Raw genomic sequence first — 22,033 nt, 5'->3', positions numbered from 1 at the left:
CTCAAGTCAAGCTTCCGTAGCTTATCCTCATAAATTAATCCTGAGCCCTGTCTTCATTTGGTTGAATCCATCGGATGCTCCTCCAAGGCCTGTGATTACTCCTCCTGAGAGACACTGCCTACTTACTCCAGATAGGGTGCGACCAAGATTCTTCATAACTGAAGTATAATGTCCACCCCTTTCTATTCCAGCCTCTGATGCAAAGATCCTGCATCACAATCGAGTCCAGAAAATTATGGTTTGTGCAAACAATTTTCCAATGATGGGATCTCAGTTGGCAAAAGCATGCTGGCAACGAGAAAATGGAAATGTTACACATATGTTACACAAAACACAATGCAGTTCATTGAGCCCACGCTGAATTCGCTGGAGACTCTTAACATTTATCATATGCAGTCGGTTTGTTATCAACAAGCTGCCTTCAAACCTGCATGGATAAAAGGGAAATAAAGAAACATTTCGAAAGCTGGGTTTTTTTTTTCTGTAAGTTCATTCTCAATGGGGCTTACATCCCTTTTAATTACAGAGATTGATGCTGGCAAGCAACCCATTTCATTGATGATCAAATTTGAACCAGAATGACATCTTTTTAGAAATGCGGCCTCTGGCTGGAAGTTTCCTGTCGATGTAGACATGAAGGGCGATTTGGAGTCAGTCATCTCCTCACTGAAGGCTCCACAAACCCAGACAGCAATGCAAAGATCTGAAGAAGTGCTGGTGTTCACAATGTTCACAGGGGACAATATTCATGTTCAGGGTCAGTGGTATTGTAAACTAGGCAATAAAACACAGACTAGTATGGTCTGGTTACAAAGTCAAATCAATTCAGATTCTTGATTAGCTATTCAGGAGTTGGCAGTGCTGCTATTGAGACTGATAATGATTAAACAAGCAACATTGACAAATTAAAACCAACAAGTTATTCATTTCACTATACTCTGTGGGATCTTGCTATGTCTATATATCTAGTCACTATGCTTCAAACTAACCCATGGAATGGGCTTGTTCTGAGGTCCCTCTGAGAGATAGGGAGAAGTGTTAGATGAGTCTATGCTACTTTGGCAAAATAACAGTTTGAAATCAGTTTTGGTCACCAATTTCAGTTAACGTTCACCGTTCCCAACAGCAACATGCTCTAGTTCACTCTCACTCGACGGTTCAGGGGTCTCCACCACGGGTTTCCCACACAATAAACTCCTGGGGTGACTTATATTGGGCAGTTATATAGTCAGCTTGGCACCTCCAATGGAAATGAGGAAGCAATCACAGGCCAGTCATTCGAGATGATGGGAACTGCAGATGCTGGAGAATCCAAGATAACAAAGTGTGAAGCTGGATGAACACAGCAGGCCCAACAGCATCTCAGGAAGTCATTCCCCCACTTTCGCATAGTCAATAAAATGCTAGACAGCAGTAGGTGAGGCAACAATCTCAAATCTGCCAAAATCCCACAACAATTCAACTTAATGGGCACTTAACCAAATGGCCAGACTGGCATACCTTGGTCAGCAGGTCTCCCAACAAGAGTAGATATGTAGCACACGCTGAACTCAGGGCCAAAACGAAGATGTACATGGGCAGAAGCTGGCTTATTCTGAGCTCTAATCTTTAACATAGCTACAAAAATGAGGGATGGTTGGTCCCATAGGAATCCTGCAACCCCAAACCTAATGCACACTCTTCTTGCGATCAATTCAGAACAGAAGTAAATTGCCCCGCTGCCATTACCATTCTCTACACTTCAGGAACTAAGTGTAAGTTCTGAAACTGTGGCCTGACCTTTACATAGTTGTTGAAAGTCGAGGCTGATACCAAGAAACGACCACGCTTGAGTGAGCAGCAATTTGAGGCTCTGCAGCACCACCACCAGTAGTGGCCACTTCTGGTGGTGCACCTACAGGATAAGGTCATATTGATGGCCATGTATCCTCAAAGTCGACTAAGTGGGGTCTTGGGGAGGGCGCTTGCCTGCCAGGGAGGGAAAAGGATTGCCCCAAGGCAGGCGTGCCATTGCCACAGGGATGACTGATACCACAAGGTCAAAGAGTGTGAAGGGAAGCCTGGCCCCACATCCTCAGAGCTCACTGGGAAGTCACCGATGTTTATCTGGCCATTTCCACACGTGATAGAGTGCCCTCAGCCACTGGAAAATGCCAGCGAAGGAGAGGAGAGGCAATTAAGTGGTTTAATTGAGTTTCTCACAGATCTATAAGATCCCTACAGTACGGAAAGAAGCTATTCAGCCCATGGAGTCTGCACCAACCCTCCATTATCATCCCACTAACCCACCAAACCCCCTCACCATATCCCTGTAATACCACATTTCCCACGGTTAGCCCACCTGAACTGTACATCTTGAAACACTATTGAGTAATTTAGCATGGCCAATCCACCTAACCCGTACACCTTTGGTCTGCGGGAGGAAACCAGAGCATTCAGAGGAAACCCACGCAGACAGAGGGAGAATACTACCTGACTGGTAGAAAAACTGCCACTTTTCCTGTTGCTGCTGAAATGGCATGGCAGTGGAATGGCAGCTGGTACACCAGCCTTTCCACGCCAGTTCTCCGAGCTTTTCACCTCACAGCCTATATTTCAAAGACTGGTAAAACTCAGTCCAGCATTAGTCACTCTCAAAACCTCAGAAGGGAATTAATTAATAAATATCTACTGATTTTCAAGGAAAGCCATTCCATTCCAGTATAATTCCTTTTATTTCTGACTATTTGTACACTACATCGTTTAGTGAAAGATAACGAAACCTGGCAAAATATGAGTCACTTTCATACTAATCAATTAACATACTAACTCGTTCTGCGGACCTGCAGAGTTATTGTAACTCAGATTACTCATAACTTCCTGTCTAACAAAAAGCCATTCAAAATGGTACCAACATAACATATCCTATATGATTTGTTCCCATAAAGTCCAAACAGGAAGTTAGCAACATGTCTACAGAGAGTGAACAGCAAGTGCAGTGAGGATATCCACACATTTACAAAAATTAGCATTTGTTACCACGTTTGTTTTCCCTCCTGACTCTGTCTTCCGTTTCTACATGGCCCAAGCACCAAATGCAGACAACAGGACAGTTTAACAACGGTTCCCAAGGCTCTGGCTAGTAACCAAGAATCACTCTAATGTACCTTCCCAATTGTACAAGGATCTGGTCTTGTATTCCAGCTGATGACCCAGCACTGTGCTCCTTATAACAAGGAGACTGTGGTAAAGAACTTGACAGTGAGTCACATCTGACCCAAATATTTTACCCAGTTCATTTTGGGGATAATTTTAAATGATGCCTTCAGAGATTTTGAAGAGATACTGCATTATGGATGTCAATAGTCTGGAATTATAGAATCCCTACAGTGTGGAAGCAGACCATTCAGCCCACTGAGTCTACAACAACCCTCCAAACAGCATCCCAAATGGACCATCCCCCTACCCTATCCCTGTAACCCTGCATTTCTCATAGATAACCCACCTTGCCTGCACATTCATGGAGACTGTGGGCTATTCAGCACAGCCAATTCACCTAACCCATGCAGACACAGGAAGAATGTGCAAATGTGCACACAGACAGTCACCAGAGGGTAGAATTAACCTGGGTCCCTGGCACTCCAAGGAATCAGTGCTAACCACTGAGCCACCATGCTGTCTGTTCATAATCTATTCATGCCACCATTTTTGTGTGTTTACTCTTGACTTTCTGAGGTCATTTCTTTTTTGTGAAGGGAGGGGTAAATGCCACTTTTTTTAAAGCCTTCACTAATAGAGGGATGTGGTGGAAATCAGAATTCTCCTCTTGTTACTTGCCCTACCTGTTTGACCCATTCATCATCATGAGCAACTATAAACCAGAAATGATCTTGCAAACATTAGTTTACTTTGAAATATTTAAAGGACATTTGACACTTGAATTTGAAGATTGGTATAGACTTCACTACACAGCCTCTGCCACAAACCTAGCGAAGTGTTTCTTAAAATCCTCTTCTCATTCTAGATAATACAAAATGATTATCTTTCTTCCACATCACACACTAAACAAGATCATTCCTAGATTAACATATTCAAAGACACAATTGAATTGTGTTAGAATGTGTGCAGTCCCCATAGCAACCACTTCATTCACAAAAGACATAAATATGTGAACATTCACTTCAAAGGAAAATTCATCAAGGCCAAAATTCACAACTCGTAATCTAATATTTATACTTTCTCTCTAGATTTTCTTGTGTAAATATGGAATTGAAGCGGAGGCAGTGGCGCAGAGGTATTAATGTTGGTCTGTTATTCCAGGGACCCAGTTAATGTTCTGGAGAGAGACAGTAGGAACTGCAGTTTCTGGAGAATCTGAGACAACACGGTGTAGAGCTGGATAAACACAGCAGGCCAAGCAGCATCAGAGGAGTAGGAAAGCTGACATTTCAGGTCGAGACCCTTCTTCAGAAATGGGGGAGAGGAAGGGGATTCTGAAATAGATAGGGAGAGGGAGGGAGGCAGATAGAAGATGGATAAAGGAGAAGATAGGTGGAGAGGAGACAAACTGGTCAAAAAGGCAGGGTTGGAGCCAGTAAAAGTGAATGTAGGTGGGGAGTTAGGGAGGGGATAGGTCGGTCCAGGAGGACGGACAGGTCAAGGAGGCAGGATGAGGTTAGTGGGTAGGAGATGGGAATGGGGCTTGAGGTGGGAGGAGGGGATAGGTGGGAGGAAGGACTGGTTAGGGAGGCGGGTCGAGCTGGGCTGGTTTTGGGATGCAGTAGTGGGAGGGGAGATTTTGAAGCTTGTGAAGTCCATATTGAAACCAGTGGGCTGCAGTGTTCCCAAGCAAAATATGAGATGCTGTTCCTGCAGCTTTCAGGTGGCATCATTGTTGCACTGCAGGAGGACCAGGATGGTCATGTCGTCCAAGGAGTGGGAGTGGGAGTTGAAACGGTTTGCGACTGGGAGGTGTAGTTGTTTGCTGCGAACTGAGCGTAGGTGACTTCACACTGCAGGAAGGCAGTTTCCTTCCCCAAAAGGGCATCAGAGAACCAGATGGGGTTTTTCCAACAACCGATAATGGATTCACGGTCATCACTAGAGTCATAATTCCAGATATTTACTAAATTGAAATTCTGCCAGCTTCCATGGCAGGATTCAAACCCAGGTCGCCAGAACATGACATGGGTGTCTGGATTAACAGTCCAGGCGATAATATCACCAGGCCATTGCTTCCCCTTTAGTTAACAATGTCTTTGAGAAAGCAGCAACTAACATAGATATAGGGGAGCTGGTGGATGTAGTGCACTTACATTTCCAGAAGGGATCTGTCAAGTTGTAAACCAAAAGCACACGGTGTAGCAAGTAACGTATGAGCATGGACAAAGGACTGACTGGCTACTAGGGAGCATAGGGTGTGCTTAAATAAGTCATCTTTGAGTTAAGATTTGATGAATAGTGTGCCACAGGGATCAGTTCTAGGGTCTCAACTAACTTTAATTTAGATCAGTGGCTTGAATGGAAGGACTGAATATATGGCTGCTTTAATTGGGAAAGCTATGAAAACTGCTAAGAAAGTAAGTTGTCAAGATGACATAAGGAGTCTGCAAAGGGATAGACACAAGTTAAACAAGTAGGCAAAAAAACAACCTGGCATATGGTCTGTAATGTGGGAAAATGTGAACTTGACAGGAGGAATAGGAAAGCAGCACATGACTGAAATCGAGATTGCAGGACTCTGAGATACAGAAGGGTCTGGGTATACTGCTACATGAATCACAAAAAAGTCAGTTTGCACATACAGCAAGTGATTGGGAATGTGAAGTTCAGATCAGCCATAATCTGGTCTACCTTTGCTTCTGTTCATCTGTAACTAACATAGGGTTAGGGTTAGGGTTAGCACATACTTCCCAAAATTAATAAAGTAAATTATACATACACTGGTTTTGCATAATAAACTTATCTTCATTTCTCTTAGATCAGTTTTATATAAAGTAGATTCAGATCAAGTAGAGCGCAGTTTAATACAGAGAAGAATTGCCTTTAAAACTGCCTCAAATTGTATTCTTAGGCCAGGGCAGATTAGAGAGAAAGAATAATTTGGCCTCTAATCAGTCTTAATAGTACTTTTTTACTGAGGTAGTATTCTCCTGGTAAACTAATGTCAATGTCATTTATAAGTGTTTTAAAATGGAGATAAGCAATGATAAAACAGCAAGTTACCAAAAATGTATATAAAGTTATAAAAAACTGGACAAATAAATCATTATTATAAGCAAATTGTCCGAGGCGTTGTGTATTTGCCAGTGTTGAATGTATTCTTTTTATGTTCAAGATGGCAATGGAGCTGTGAAATTTCAGAAGGTCACTCAAAGATCCACGTCTGGAGCCCACTAGTACCATCTGATTGATGGATAACATACCAAATCTGAATAGGGGATCTTGACACAAGCAATTTACAGAATTGTGACGAGAGAGAGAGAAAGAGAGAGAGAGAGAGAGAGAGAGAGAGAGAGAGAGAGAGAGAGAGAGAGAGAGAGAAAAAAAGAAAAAGAGAGAGAGAGAGAGACAACGAGCAAGCTAGCAAGAGGCTGGCTCTCCGGAAGTGCAGGTTCCCTGCAGGCTTTTATATTCTTTAACTATTTAAAGGCACTCTGTGAAAATACATGGCCATCTGCCACACACAGGCAATAATACAAACACTGCTGGTGGCCACTCAGGTAAGATTCACCAGAGGGTATCTTGTGCATTTTTTCCACAGAATGATTTAACCTCTTCTTGAAGCAGGATAATGTCACAATGGTCCTTCAACTCTGCTGGAGAAGACCATTCCATACCAACAGTTCCATTGCCAAAGTTTGTAATTCCAGAAGGCTATGTCAAATAGAAAAGCATTTTATGGGTGTATTCCATCAATGCACATGCTCCTGACAGGAAGAATGAGCAGATCAGTGGCTCAAAATGTATGTGTGCATGCTTTTATATTTCTATACTTTGCCAGCAAGTCGTGTGCATTGCAAGAAAAAAAGGCACTCTTTTTTATTATGACTTTTGCAGACACTTACGTGGTGTTTTGTTGGCATGCCATGGAGCAGAATTTGTCACAAAGCCAGGCTTTGCTGCAGTGACGATTAGCCAGGTTCCTAGACGGTATTGTAATGTGATCAGAGCCACTCCATCTTTATCAGTGGTTCCTGTGGCTAACCAGGACTGATTTGTGTAAATGTCAACTGCAGCGTCCGTCAGGGGCGAGAGGTCACCGTTATCAAAGACTTGAACTTTCACAGACACCTCTGAAAAAGCGGGGAAAAAAGGCAGCGTGTTAGTATACTATGAATGTAAGAGAATACATTCCATTTAGCATAAATAGACATAAAACAGCTACAACCTGGATGTTCGCATCAAAATACACAGGAGCACTCTCAGTCTGTTGCCATGACAGTCTTGCACCAACGATGGATGGCAGAAAAGCTGAGGTAATGAAGCTCACGGAATAACTGAAATTAACACTGAACATCAGATTTAAAGCAGCGCTCCAGCTGTCTCATATAATCAGGCGGATCTTACAGTGAGGCACCGAGGATTTCAGGAATAATTTTCAATAGCTTGCCCCCACAATGATGCATAACCTTGCAGACAGAAGGAAGCAGCAGTGGAGAATTCGGTCTTGAATCAGAAAGGCATGTGCGCTAAACACTAATTCAACATGTCCACGTGTATCATCCATGCATCCTATTCACAGACGCTCTCAAACCAGATACAACTGCTCTGTCATGCTCTGCTCCTCAAGTACTATCTACCCACCACTCCCCAACCCCATTCTATAGGGTGCCTTTTAATTTACTCAATGACAAGCAAGTACTCAGTCAACTGGGTGGCACATGAAGACTGGTTTGACATAATGCTATGCCTTGCCTTTGAGCTCGGTTACGTTTATGAGCACCTTATTAAATATTCACGCTCATTAATTCCACTGGGAAAGGAGTGAGTGTAATGGATTACTGCAGTTTCACTGCCAGCCTCCGGTGCAAACTTGATGGGCTGAATAGCCTCTTTCTGCACCGTAGACATTCTACAGCAGCCATCTAACTTTCTCGAGGCCTTGGCCATTTTACAGTGGGCGTTGCAAGGCAGTGAACCGAGAATCCCTCCAAAGTCCTGTTCTTCAGAAGTTTTGTCCAGTTCACAGCTGGCCCAGCCTCTCATCAGCTGCTTCAAATGGTTCCAAATTGCAGTTTGCAGCTGACTCTCGCGAGCCTGCTTTCTGCCACCTACTGAAGGGCCTAGTATTAAATTGCAGTTTTCCAAAGAGAAGTTCCAAGAAATGTTAAATGTACAATGTCCAGGAAGCTTTCAAATTACTTTCAAAAACCTGAAGGAATGTTCAGTGACTCCCTTGACTAAACACAAGGAGAAAAATCCAGGCACAGTTTCCCTGCAGTTTCTCCTTCATGATTCATATTGCACAGGAGGAGGACATTTGGTCCAACATTCCTGTGCTAGCTCTTTGAAAGGGCAATAGAGTAAGTCCCACTCCCCCCTATGCTATGTTTGCTGATATTCCAAAAATAAAGACTTATTCTTGTATCTTTTTGATGCATCTCATTCTGTAGTACGTTGAGTATGCAGACTATCACCAAGGAAAATCTACTAGGAAGAGGTACAGTCTCAGTGATGAGGGAGGAATATTCATATAAAAAGGGAGACATTCATTAACCCAGTGCTCTTGTTATTTAATCTTCACTTGTTAAATAAAACTCCTCTGCATGATCCTAGCTCAGTAACGCCAGTAAAACAACTCGCCGATGAGGTAATCAGCAACTCATCATCTCAACCAAAAATATACAAAAACCAGAGGGCAACTTCATAAAGAAAAAGGATTGTTAGTTCAGCTGAAGGAAAGAAATGACAGAAATTCATGAAGAACTACATAATATCTGCCAACACCACCAATAAACTCTTCACAGGCCAGGAGTTCCTGTGAGCAGCAGTGGCTGAAGAGAAACAAGGTTGACTGCTCAACAGCTTATGTAAAAGGTGCTTTGGAAGTGTAAAATATACCTTGATGCTTCACTGAAGAGTTAACAAGCATAAACAGACAATACAATGAAGTAAATTGGTCATTTTCAACATGATCATTGAAGGTTATATTTCACTCATCTCACTGGATCGTCAAGTACAAATAAGTCAAAAATCAAACATTAGCCAAGCAACTTTACATGAGTGTCACTAAAATCCTTTAAAGTAACAAATTGGGAAGGAGAAAGATGCTGAAATCCCTCATAATTCACTACTATAGTCACCTCTTTAAAGTTGGCATTGATGGAAGTCTTTAATTTCTCTCCTACAATCAGCTGCCAGTATCAGAAAAAAACAAGCTATGAATTTATACAGTCACAAGGCTGCCTACATTTGGACAGGCAATGTTGTGAAGTTAGTTAGGAGTGAGGTTGTGCCAGGAGGCAGTTTTCAAAAGCCAAGTAAATGGATTCCTAACAAATATCAAACTTGAATGTGTAAGGCATATTTCATTACCTTGGGATGTCTCAACATGTTTTATGGGAATCAAAGGCATCCAGTATTAAAATGTGAGAAACAGCGACTTGACATATCAATGGCCTACACATAGCAGACAGATAAAAGAACTGGTAATCAGTTTAGTGGCATGGGTTCAGGCAGGGAGTTCCCTCCTTCATTGTTTCCTCCGAAGGTCCTCGCCCACCAACCCATGGTTTAAAATTTCTGTGCACACCACACCGCAACAAAAATATTTTACAATAAAATAGCTGCATTTACTTTTGTAATTTTAAAATTGCAATGGTGTGGAAGCAGGCCTTTTGGCCTATCGGGTCCACACCAAGCTGCCAAAGAGCATCGCACCCAGGCTCATGCCTCTAACCTATCCTTGTAACCCTGCATTTGCCATGGCTAATCCACCTAGCCTACACATCTATGGACACTACAAGCAATTTAGCATGATCAATACACCTACCTGATGCATTTTTGGGCTGTGGAATGAAACAGGAGCACCAGGAGGAAATCCAAGCAGCCATAGGGAGAATGTGCAAACACCACACAGACAGTCGCCTGATGGTGGAATCAAACCCAGACCCCTGTGCTGTGCGGCAGCAGTACGAACCACTAATCCACCCATAATACTGCAAGAAGGTTGATTAATTAGTCTGCAATGATATAGTGTGGGGATGCCACATTGAGAGAGATTGGGAAGTAGAGGCAGAATGCCTTTTTTATTCATTCAAGGCAAGGCCAACATTTGTGGTCCATCCCAACTTTACTTAAGAAGATGGTGGTGTCACATTCTTGATTGGCTACAGTCCACATGGTAACTGTACCCTCTACTGCTGCTTGGGAGGAAGCTCCAGGATTTTGTCCCAATTTTGTCCAAATGTATAGGCTAATTGCCTATACATTTCCAAGTCAGAATGGTGTGTGACTTGGAGGGGAATCTACAGCTGTTCCCACACATCTACTCTCCATGTTCTTTGTGTGAAAGAGACAGCTGGTTTGGGAAGTTCTGTCAAAAGGTAACAGAGTTGCTGAGGCGCATCTTGCAGATGCCAAGGTGCACTGGGGAGGAGGGAGAGGAATGGTGAAAATTGCTGATAGCTTGACAGCTGCTTTGTCCTGGCTGGTGTTGAGTTTCTTAATTATTGGAGCTGCACTCATCCAGGCAAGTAGTAGGTATTCTGTCAGACAGGGTCACAGACAGAAACAGAACCTTCGATCCAACTTGTCCATGCTGACCAAGTTTCCCCAAACTAAACTCAGCCCACTTGCCTGCATTTGGCCCCTATCCCTCTAAACCTTTCCTATTCATGTACATGTCCAAATGCCTTTTAAATGGTGTAATTGGATATATACTCTGTACCTGGTGAATAAGCAGCTTTTGTGTCCTGCCAATTGCATGAGGGTGGTCTTAAAATACACGCTGGTGGATGCACTGGTTTTATAAAATTAAGAGATTCGCGTATAAGAATGCTCAAATTGTTTGATTTCATCATATTGCCATTAAGACCCTGATTAACATAAATTGGCAGCTAATTTGGGGAAATTACAGTTGAGAACATGAATCGGTGTTGGATTTATCAATCCTTTCATGTGAAAGAATTATGATCAATTTTGAAAGAATATAGAGTTCCATTTTTGAATGAGGACAACATCTCTGACGGATAGACAGACAGACAGACAGATATACAGACACACAAGAACTGGTTATTTCACAACGATGTTTTAAAATCACATTTCCACTTGAACCTCTTTAATGGCAAACAGGAATTAAGTGCAATTTTGTTTTTTTTCCCCTCTTTTGTTAAATCAGACACTAACACCAGATATTACTTAACCTACACCCAAAACTCCACAGTTTCAGCACCCAGCTGTGAGAATAGGTGTGGTAAAGAGGAAGCTCCCTTTTGCTGATTCTATTGTCATTTTGGATTATTTATTACTTGCTGGCTTTTGTTCCTGAACAAATGAACGAGGTAATCTGCTTTGTTTTTGATGCAGTAGGGGATAGTTCCAACAGTTTCTCTATTGATCTAGTTCTGGAAAATCCTTGCATTCAAACTGTCTTGCCTCAAGCAGCTCTGAAGCGCAAGAATATCCTCCAAACATATCTAGCCATCTTTCATCACTGTCCTGACGAGCTTTATGTTGACACCCAAACCTGACTAAGATCTTCAAAATTCAGACCAGTAACATATAACCCGGAGTGGGAGTTAGACAGGCATTATTGGTCAGTGGATAGCAGCTGAAATGTGTAACATGTGGTGGATTCCTTGAAGATGGATCCAACTAATAAACTCTGCCTTGAGGGATGACTGCTGGGCAGGACACTTGGTAAACTTGACAGCTCTGCAAATAATAAAATGTGAGGCGGGATGAACACAGCAGGCCCAGCAGCATCTCAGGAGCACAAAAGCTGACATTTCAGGTCTAGGCCTGAAATGTCAGCTTTTGTGCTCCTGAGATGCTGCTGGGCCTGCTGTGTTCATCCAGCCTCACATTTTATTATCTTGGATTCTCCAGCATCTGCAGTTCCCATTATCACTGATACAATTTTAGCTCTGCAAATAATGCCATATTAGCGTTCTGGTAGTGAAATGGACATAGTACTCAATCAGTGATCTCAAGACCTGGACTTTGAATCCAGAGTCTGGAACACACTGCCAAGGGCAATGACAGAAGCAGTTACAATGGGGTGTTTAAGGGGCTTTTAGATAAGCAGATTAATTTACAAGAAATGGAGAGATATGGACCAAGAGCAGGCAGAAGGGATTCGTATAATTTGGCATCATGTTTGGCACAACATCATAGGCCAAAGGGCCAGTTCCTGTGCTGTACTGTTCTCCGTCCTATAATGACAGTTCATTGTGTGAGGGGAATTTCCCATGGTCTAGTGTGTTTGGTGACACTGCCGATAATATAACTGAGATCAGGAATCAGGTTTTGAAACCTTCTAGCTACTTTTAGGACCATCAACTGTTTTCCATGCTCAAATGTTTGCTCTCTTTCCTACATCTCAAAAGCTTTATTTCACCTAGGGAGCTCTCAAGGTGCGATATAAATTGTATTTTTTTTAACGTGAACAACCTGAATTTCCTGGGTTGCCCACTTGACCTACTGTCAGTTGAGGCATCGTGGGGAACCATCATGTAGTTACATGGATACTCAAGTTTTAATTTACATGATTTGTGCCCACCCTGAGCCCATCCCCTCCTTAAATGTATCCTCTTGATTTCTACAGCAAGTCATTCTAGTTCCACTGACAGACTTCCCCACCACTTAAATGAACATCTAACATGGTTGAGTGCATGCGGACTGCAGTCAGGCTAATCAATGGTGATGTCACAGCCAAGTTTGATATTGTTCTAAATTTTTGGTTCATGAGTCATCCTGATATGACTGTTGATTAGATGTGAGCCAGACACTTAGTTCAAATTCAGTCTCCAAAGTGGCACAATAATTGAAATCAGAGCATGACAGCAAGTCGCCAACAGCTTCACTCTTCACTGTTTACATCCACACCTGGTAGGGGGTCACCATTTAGTAACTAGAAATTTCAGGCTCTTGTCAGCAAGGACTCAGGTCCTCTTTACATGTGAGCCGTTTGTTTCTTAATCAACCCAAAAAGTTAAAGTCAATTGTTTCAATCAAATTTGGAAAGAGCTTTGCAAAAAAAAACTGCCCAACAAATTTGCTCAATTCAATTTCGAGCTACAATTAACAATGGAAGTACAAATAAGCACAAAAACATTGAACAACATCTGGAAGAGAAACAACAGACTTTTTTTTAATGCTGACAGAATTTTAACGCTGACTGGTCACACTTTGCATCTCGAGAATTTTTTGGATTTTTAAACATTTCTTCATTCTTCCCTAAAGGTTTATGGGCTGACTATGGACCAAACAGTTGATAGTCCTAAAGTGGCTGGAGGGTATTCAAAGATTCCTGATCTCAGTTATAGTGTCAGCAGTGCCACCAAACAAACTAAAACCATAAGGTAATCAGAAGGTACAAAGAATAAAGGGTATTTGACCTTCCTTTGGATAAGGTAATATTAGCAAAAGGCAATGGAACAATTTACACATTTTGAGTCTAATATGATTTTTCTTCAGAATTGAACACATTGAAAACTTTTTGCTCTCTCCACAGATACTACCACACCTGCAGTGTTTTTCCAGCATGTTCTAATTTTATTCCCCGCATTCACAGTATTTTGTTTTTACTTGAGCGATTTTAAGCTTAAATTTGACCAAGAGGTCAAAAGGAATGTAGGTTTTTTGTGAAGTCTGCTTTTCTTCATGACTGCAATTTTTCATCGTGTCAGAAAGCGATGGATTGAAGTGCAGTTTGGGATCCAAATGCATAATCCAAACTGACACTTTGGTACAGTACTAATGAGAGTCATACAGCATAGGAACATACCCTTCGGTCCAATTAGTCCATGCCAAACTTAATCCCAAACTAAACTAGTCCCATCTGCCTGCACCTGGCCCATTCCCCTCCAAATCTTTCCTATTCATTTACTTACTTAAGTGTCTTTCAAACATTGTAATTGTACCCACATTCACCTCTTCCTCAGAAAGGTCATTCCACACACGAACCACCCTCTGTGTAAAAAAATTTGTCCCTCATGTCTTTTTTAAAATCTCTCTCCTCTCACCTTAAAAAATATACTCCCTGGTCTTGAAATCGCCCATCCTAGGGGAAGGACACCAGCCATTAACCCTGATTATAATTCTCATGATTTGATGAACTTCTATAAGGTGACCTCTCAGCCTCCAAGCTCCAGTCAAAAAAGTCTCAGTCTATCCAGCCTTTCGTTATAACTCAAACCTTCCATACTCAGCAACTTCCTGGTAAATCTCCAGGGCATCCAGAACTGGACACAGTATTCCAGAATAGGTTTCGCCAAACCTCAACATGATTTCCCAACTCCTAAACTCAAAGGTCTGAGCAATGAAGGCAAGCGTGCTAAATGCCTTTTTAGTCACCCTGTCTATATGTGACTTCAAAAGAATTATGTACCTGCAAGATGAGACATCAAACCAAGGTCCTATTGGCCCCTCTCAGGTGGCTGTAAAAGATCCAGTGGCAGGCATTTTGAAAAGCAGCAGGGGAGTTCTGCCAGTTGGCTCTGGCCAACATTCAGTCATTAACAATGCCACTAAAACTTGCCTCATTTATAGATATTGTCTTTTCAGACATGTTATGCAATACCTCTGAAGCAAGAGGGACTGGATCCAGGGCCTCCTGGCCCAGAAGCAGGGACACACCACTGCTCACAAGCTCACTTACACTTTTTGTTAGTCAGACATATCAAAAGGGGATAGAACCAGGTCAGGTGGGTGGAATTAAAATTTAAAAATCAGCCATTGAATGGCCCAGCATTCTCCAAAGGGCAGAATGGCCTGCTCCTGTTTCTCATCATTGTTTGGGGAGGCAGCAAATTAGCCTCCACATTTCCCCCATTTCAACATGGAGTAATTCCACAATTATCATATTTACGGAAAGCACCATATAGATACACATTCTCTCTCTCAATGAACTCAGCACTAATTATCTCAGACACCTCATCACGAGGACTTTAATTCCAATTGGCAGTTAATTACATTAAACCTATAACAAGTGCCTGTGGAAATGAGTCAATCTGAGGTTTGCAGACAGGTTATGAAAGCACCATGAAAACGCAGTTTGATCCCATGGGATACAAACAGCAACACAGAAGTAATTAAAATAGCAGGATGACCATATATGGGTGTTGTTAAATAAGTGCGCTTCTTGGCGGTGGGCGGTGGGCGGTGGGCGGTGGGAGGGGGGGGGGCGGTGGGGGGGAGGAAGAATCCTTGTACAATTCATTCAGAAAAATAAGTGCTCTTCACCATAAAAACAAAAACATAAGATATACACAAAGGGGAGCAAAGGAAACCCCAAAAGGTTAATGAAAGCCACATGTTCCCACCACAGAACTTGCTAAGACCACTTCCTGATGCTGAACATTAAACACCAAATTTGGCACTTTGTAAATTAACTAAAAATGATCCTTACAGGAATGGTGCATTTATTTTTGGAAAAGGAAGCAAAACAAATCTGAAGCACATACGTGCAGAAGTAAAACAGACAGAGCTGGAAATGAGGAAAATACCAGGATATAGCAAATAAAGTGAAATGTTGTCATCTACACCAACTTGCACTCATGTAAGACCTTTAATGTAGCGAACAATCTCAAGGTATTTCACAGAACCAAATTTGGACAAAAATCAATGCTGTCTTAAAGGATGGGACATTAAAGGATGATACAGAATGGTTTTAAGAGGCATCCGAGAGGAGACAGGGGTAGAGAAATATAAACGTTTTGGATTGGAATTCCAGCGACTGCAGACTAGACAGCTGAAGGTATAACCATTATTAGTAGAGAGATGAAAATCAGGGTGACCAAGAGTTAGAATTACAAGAATGCAGATTCTCCGAGGGTTGCAGGACTGGATCAGTTTAAAGAGATATTGATTGGCAAGATAGGATACAATTAATCAAGATCGCACTCGAGTTTCCACCTTCAATTAGGTAATGGAATGTTCAAATAACAATTGTGAACATTTGCAAAGATATAAGAATGGAAGGCAGGCAGACAAATTTGAAGGAGATAGAAATAAACCGCTTGTCATGGTGAAGATATGGGATTGGAAGTTCTGTGCAGCCTCTAACAGAACATCCAAACTGTAAATAGTCTGAAACAGTGGCTCAAATGTTGCAAAGAATCCTTGTTCCGTTTGAAATCTCAGTTATAGGAAGGACCGAGACTTGAGAAACACTCATGTTGATATCTACAGCCAATTCTTGTGGCATGTTTCTATGACATAAGATATTTGTGTCAGGATCACTAAACCCTAAAATTTACACTCAGACAAGAGCCCTCAAAAATCTATGCTAACTTGCAATCAGGTTTGTTTCTAACAATATCATAAAGCCTGGAAATTACGGAGTAGAAGACATGAGGTTAGGAAGATTTAGGAGTTTTCTTGGATTATACACTAAAGCGCCATTTGACCCATCATGCCTATATTGTCAGGGTTTTGTAGTTAATTCCACTTGCGTACTCTTACCACATTGTTTTATTGCGTATCTTACACATTTGATGGAACTCACTGAGGATGTTGTACACTGATACTGAAGTGCTCGTACAAGGCAGATAAATTCTCACATAATTGATTTTCTTTTTTGCAAAGAGGCATCAGGGCTCATCAGAAAATTTCTTTCATAGTGCCGAACGAACTGATATCTTCAGGCTCAAATCACTTAAGCAATCTAAATTAGGTCCCTTATAAGCAGCTATTACCCCAAGAGTTCTGAAATTATCCACAAGCTCACACAAACGTTCTAGCCATGCAGGAACCACCTAAAGGTTAATCCATTGTACTAGCATAAATAAATCTTACAGCCATGAGATCTAAACTCCTCAGGAGAAAACCTAAGATTTTCAAAAATCTGGTGGCTCAGTAGAGCTGTGAATCCAGGACAACGGCATGCAGTACCAATAGGACACGGGCTCACTAATGAAGCAATAAAAGAGGCTTGCATTCATATTGTGCCTTCCACAACTTCTGCACATCCCAAAATAATTTACAATGCTGGTCAGTATTGTTATTACTGTAGGGAGCCAGTGCAGACAATTTGTGAACAGTAAGGTTTCCTAAATATCAATGAAATGAATATAACAGTACCGCACTGATGTGCCAGCCCAGATATATGTGGTCCAATGAGTGGGAGTCCAACACTGAAGTTTCTGATTCAGAAATAAAAGTATATTCTGTCAGTCATTCTTTCCACTGGACAGTGGACAATTGTGGAAATATTATGGAGACTTTTTTCCCATTTCTTCAGAATGATAGCAGTTTACTGTGAATATTTACTGATAGTGACAGCTTTCCATCTTGTATGTCAATGGTTTACATCACAGTCCACTCCGTTAATCATTACTTGTTGTGGGTGAGGGGCAACACTCTCGTATGGCAGTCTACTGAGAGATGCAGCGAGCTGTAAGGGTGCATCATGGTGAGAGATAATAGGAACTGCAGATGCTGGAGAATCCGAGATAACAAGGTGTAGAGCTGGATGAAGACAGCAGGCCAAGCAGCCTCTTAGGAGCAGGAAAGCCTAGACCAGGCCTGAAACGTCAGCTTTCCTGCTCAGCCTGCTGTGTTCATCCAGCTCTACACCTTATTATCATTTGCTGGTGTCTGTTTTCTCTTCGTAGCTCGCTTCTTCCAATGCCCTTCCAGACAGTCATCCTCTAGAGATCATGCACATCAGTGACTACCTCCCAGCTGTCACTGTCTATTCATATATCAATGATAGGTGTCTTTGGAGTGGAGACAGACATCCAGGAGATCATGAACCAGCGGCCAGTTCACTGTACAAACGGTCTATGGGTATACAGTCATCACCTCTTTAACTTATTTGGCTGAGGCAGCATGGATGCCATTAGATTAGTCATGGGTGCATGCTGGTGGAATCAGCTCATTCCAGAACCTCCAAGTTGGTGATTTTGTCTGGCTAAAAGACACTGAGGATACATCTTAGACAAATGGAAAGGTAGAAACTGTTCTGCCCCTTTCTCTTGCCTAAAAGGCTTTCTCCAGGTCTCACCACATTCAAGGAGGATGCTGACGAAACAGGTTTAGTAGGTTCACAGTTCAGTGTTTTCAGTCAGTGCCAACATACAGATTGCTGGTGACTGTGAAGCTTAGGCTTATAAAAATAGTCAGTAATCTCCAGCACATTGTCAATGCTGAAAGACGGAAGAATGCAACATCCTGCACCGTTATGTTTGTCGTCTTGAGAATGACGGCCAAACTAAACTCATTACGGGAAGGAGAGTCTTCCCAATGGTCACTGAAGTTGTTTCTCTGTGTGGAAGACTAGTACAGTATTGTCAGCATTGAGCCAGTATCTAAGGGGAGGGCTTCGCTCACCTCAGCCTCGAATCTTAGGCAAAGAAGGCTCAACAACTTTCCATCATTCTGGCATTGAAGTAGACACACTTTGTGGATGACCCGATGGTGTACAACAGCAGTAGAAAGATAATATGAGGGGTCAGTGCCAGAGCACAATTCTGTTTCCATTTGCTGACCTAATGCATCCTGTCGATGCCGAAAACGTTGATCACACTGAGCAGCTTTGGTTCTCCTCTATTAAATAATCATTTCAGCTCACATTTTGAGATTAAATAGAGCAATATATAGGGGTCTCCTTTGTTCATTGCATTTCTCTTGCAGCTACCAGACTGAAAAAATCTTGTTGACTGCAGATCTTTGAGATCAGAAACAAAGGAGTTGGTGAAATTAAGACATATTTAATCATTGATGTATCTTTGGGCTCCACTCTAGACCTGTTAAGGTTTACAACTTCAGCCTTCATGTCTCCAGTGTGATTCGCACGGCAACAAAGTCTACAGCTGGGATTTTGGGTCATGAGTACTGGGATGAATCCACTTGTCAATAGGCCTTCAACTCCACATCTAGGGGCCAAAGGCTTCTCAGAGTTCGTCAAAAGCTTTGGCCTGGAACCACGAGGAGCTTGGTTTCATGTAACCACTAAAAGGCCTACAGCAGAACGCATACTCATGGAAAGGCTGTATACTGCCAGGGAGAGAATTCCACACCTCGGCTATTTTTTTACAACTGCTGCGAGCCAATGGTGTAGGCAGAAAATGAGAAACAAGGACCCACACAAAGCAGAATAATGCTAACCCTATTCACCCGCATGTTAAGTGAGTCACATCAACCTATTGGACACACATGTATTCTTACTGCATTCAAATGTCTCATTTAGCTTTAGTAATGATATAAATATATTTTTCTCCCTCTCCATGAGTACTCTTACAAACTCTTTAAATGTAAGGATCTGCATTTAAAAATGTAAAAAAGCTGATGATCATTTCTAAATCAAATGGAATTCCAGAACAATAGAAGTTGAGATTATTTTACAATATATTTAATTCAAAATTGAAATCTAGAAAATCAACCCTCTGAATATATGTATTCATAAAAAACCGAAGTTTCTGAAATGAAATTTTTCACCAAAATGTAGATGGTTGACTTATGCAAGAGTTATATTTGATATTTGATGTTATATTTGATGGGTTCAAATGTACCCCTGTCCACTGCCTCACTATCTGCTTAGGGTGATGCATCAGCTGCTCCCAGAGTTGCCAGTTTCAGACTGTTCTTGCCAACCACACGAAACAGAGACCATCCTGGCAATTCTCAGGATCACATTTCACAATTTAACCTTCCAGGTGTGGCCACGGGCTTCCCTCTTTGCACATCCTCTCTTAGTTACCTGCCCAAGGTGTGTAGAAGACTTCCCCCAATCTCCAATAAATTTCTACCCGACTTTGAAATCTCACACAATTATTTGTCTGCTCAGCAATCTTAACAACTTAAACAGAGCTGTGTACCTGCTGTTGGTTTTTAAAGCCATGGTGTCATTTTAAACGGGAGTATTTGGGTAGAGAGAAAATGAAGTGAGCACCAGGAGGATTACATTGTCTTACACAGGCATGAGGAGCTAACCAGCTGTTTTTGAGTCAGAAATATTGCACCAAAGCATTTTTGACTTCAGCACGAATGGGTGTAAGGAGAATAAGGTTGGATTTTCCAACCATGAGTTGGGGACCAATGTGTATGTTAAATCAAACAGATTTTATAGCTTCTACAAAAGAAAAAATATTTGAGCTAACCTTTTCTCATTCTTATACTGTCATAACCAATATCTTGGAAACAAAGGTCCCTATCATTTGGTAATCTGAAAAGCAAAATTCAAAGTGTATAACTTTGCTTCAAAACAGAACTCATTGTTTGTACAGTTTTAAAGGGGACCATTCAGGCAATCCTTTTAATTGTTAATGTCTGAGTTTGGACACTGGCCTGAAACTAATTTTTGAAAAAGGCTTTTTTCCTTTTGTTTTCTCCTGTGCTCTTCTCTCCATCACTTTCTCTCCCTTTTCTTCAATGTTCTTTCTCAAGCTAACACCAGAATCTGAAGATAACCATGTTAAGATATAGTGTGAACCCACAGCCTTCCAGTACAATGTGTTGTGAATCAACTCAGTACAAAAGGTGTCCCCAGGCCAATATGACTTAATAACAGTTAGAATTATCACATTTGAACAAAAGATAGAGATGGGTTGTTGGAGTAGGGCTAACTACTTAAGGATTGCATTTAGATTAATAAAGTAGGGTTTTATTATAATCATCTAAGTATGTTCTGACCAAAAAGCATTCAATTCTACGGAAATGCTATCTGTGATCTTTTAGATCACAGACATTCTTCCCAGTTACAGATCAACCCAGGGCAAATGCAATCCCCCATCCCCCTCCTTTCCTTCATGACTTAGCCTCCAATTTATTCTTGGAACCATAAATATCCTGTCAAGGGTTAATGAAAATAACATATCTGAATGCTCCAATCTACAAATAAATAATGTCTGAACAGAATGAATCTCACAGCACTATCCACCTCCATTAACAATGTCTCCTCCTTTTCACTGATTTGTTTCTGCAGTTGAAAACTAATGACAGTCAGTCTCTGCCACTTTGTCTCTGTCTGCATCTCTACCCTCAGGTTAACCTCATCCGTCATTGCACAGCCAGAGAGAGAAGTTGGGGGAAAACATAAGTGTTTATGGATTAAGAAAGAGAATGTTCAAGAGAGAGAATACTAGAGTGTGAGCAAGAGAATCTGTTGAAGTGTTAGTTAGAAAGTATGTTAAAGGATTGTTGGAGAGTATGAGAGCGTAAAGGAGTCTACAAGAGAGTGTGTTAGAGAAAGAGTTTACTTACAACTGCCTGTGTGTTCAAGGGGCAGTACGTTTAGAGACAGAGAGAGAGTGAGTGTGTGGAAACACAGCATGTACAGTGTCTGTAGAATGTTAAAAAGATAAAGAAATGGAAAATGGCAGAGAAAATAAAGGGCTAGGAGAGTGAAGACACGGCTTCATCTTCATTATATTATTCAATTTCGGCCAGGTTTCCAGAGAGACAAATTGAAGAGAATTGATTCTGAGCCAATTTCAATTTCTGCCAGGTCATTCTCTAATCAGTTCACACAGCTGAAGATTCTGCATTGTAAGTGAGAAGGAAAGATAAACAGACTGTGCACAATCAGATTTACTGAAATATAAACCTGGTGAAATACACCTCGCACCTGTACTCAACCCATTTTCGTAGGTAAAATGAGACCACAAAGATATTCAAATCTGAAACAATGATAGGCTGTCTGTCTTTTTCAGGTATGCCTTTTGTTTTGATTAACATTGTTTTGCTTTCATTGTCCAATCATTTTGAAATGACAAAATTTGTGAGGCTGTGCCTTACAAATGTGCAAAATTAAATACTGTTACAATACAAACCAAGGTTCATATCCATGCTGCAGCTCTGGAAGGAAAACTAGAACCAAACATTAGTTCTTAGTCTGCTGAACTCATCCACTAAAACACCGATTTATCAAATAGCCATGATTAGCATT

General features: G+C 41.5%; 1 protein-coding gene across 1 annotated transcript in view; it reads right to left on the bottom strand.

Moving 5' to 3' along the window:
- The window catches only part of fam171a2a (family with sequence similarity 171 member A2a), a 289,534-nt gene that overhangs the window by 166,190 nt on the left and 101,311 nt on the right, over positions 1–22,033 (bottom strand). The window contains exon 2 of the mRNA XM_059638668.1: positions 7,047–7,274. Within this exon, the coding sequence (XP_059494651.1) occupies positions 7,047–7,274 (228 nt within the window). The remainder of the gene's footprint in view (positions 1–7,046; positions 7,275–22,033) is intronic.

This window comes from Stegostoma tigrinum, chromosome 31, assembly GCF_030684315.1.
Source record: "Stegostoma tigrinum isolate sSteTig4 chromosome 31, sSteTig4.hap1, whole genome shotgun sequence".
NCBI classification, from domain to species: Eukaryota; Metazoa; Chordata; class Chondrichthyes; order Orectolobiformes; family Stegostomatidae; genus Stegostoma; species Stegostoma tigrinum.
Note: the sequence above shows the minus strand (reverse complement) of the source record. Positions and strands in the feature narration are given on the sequence as shown.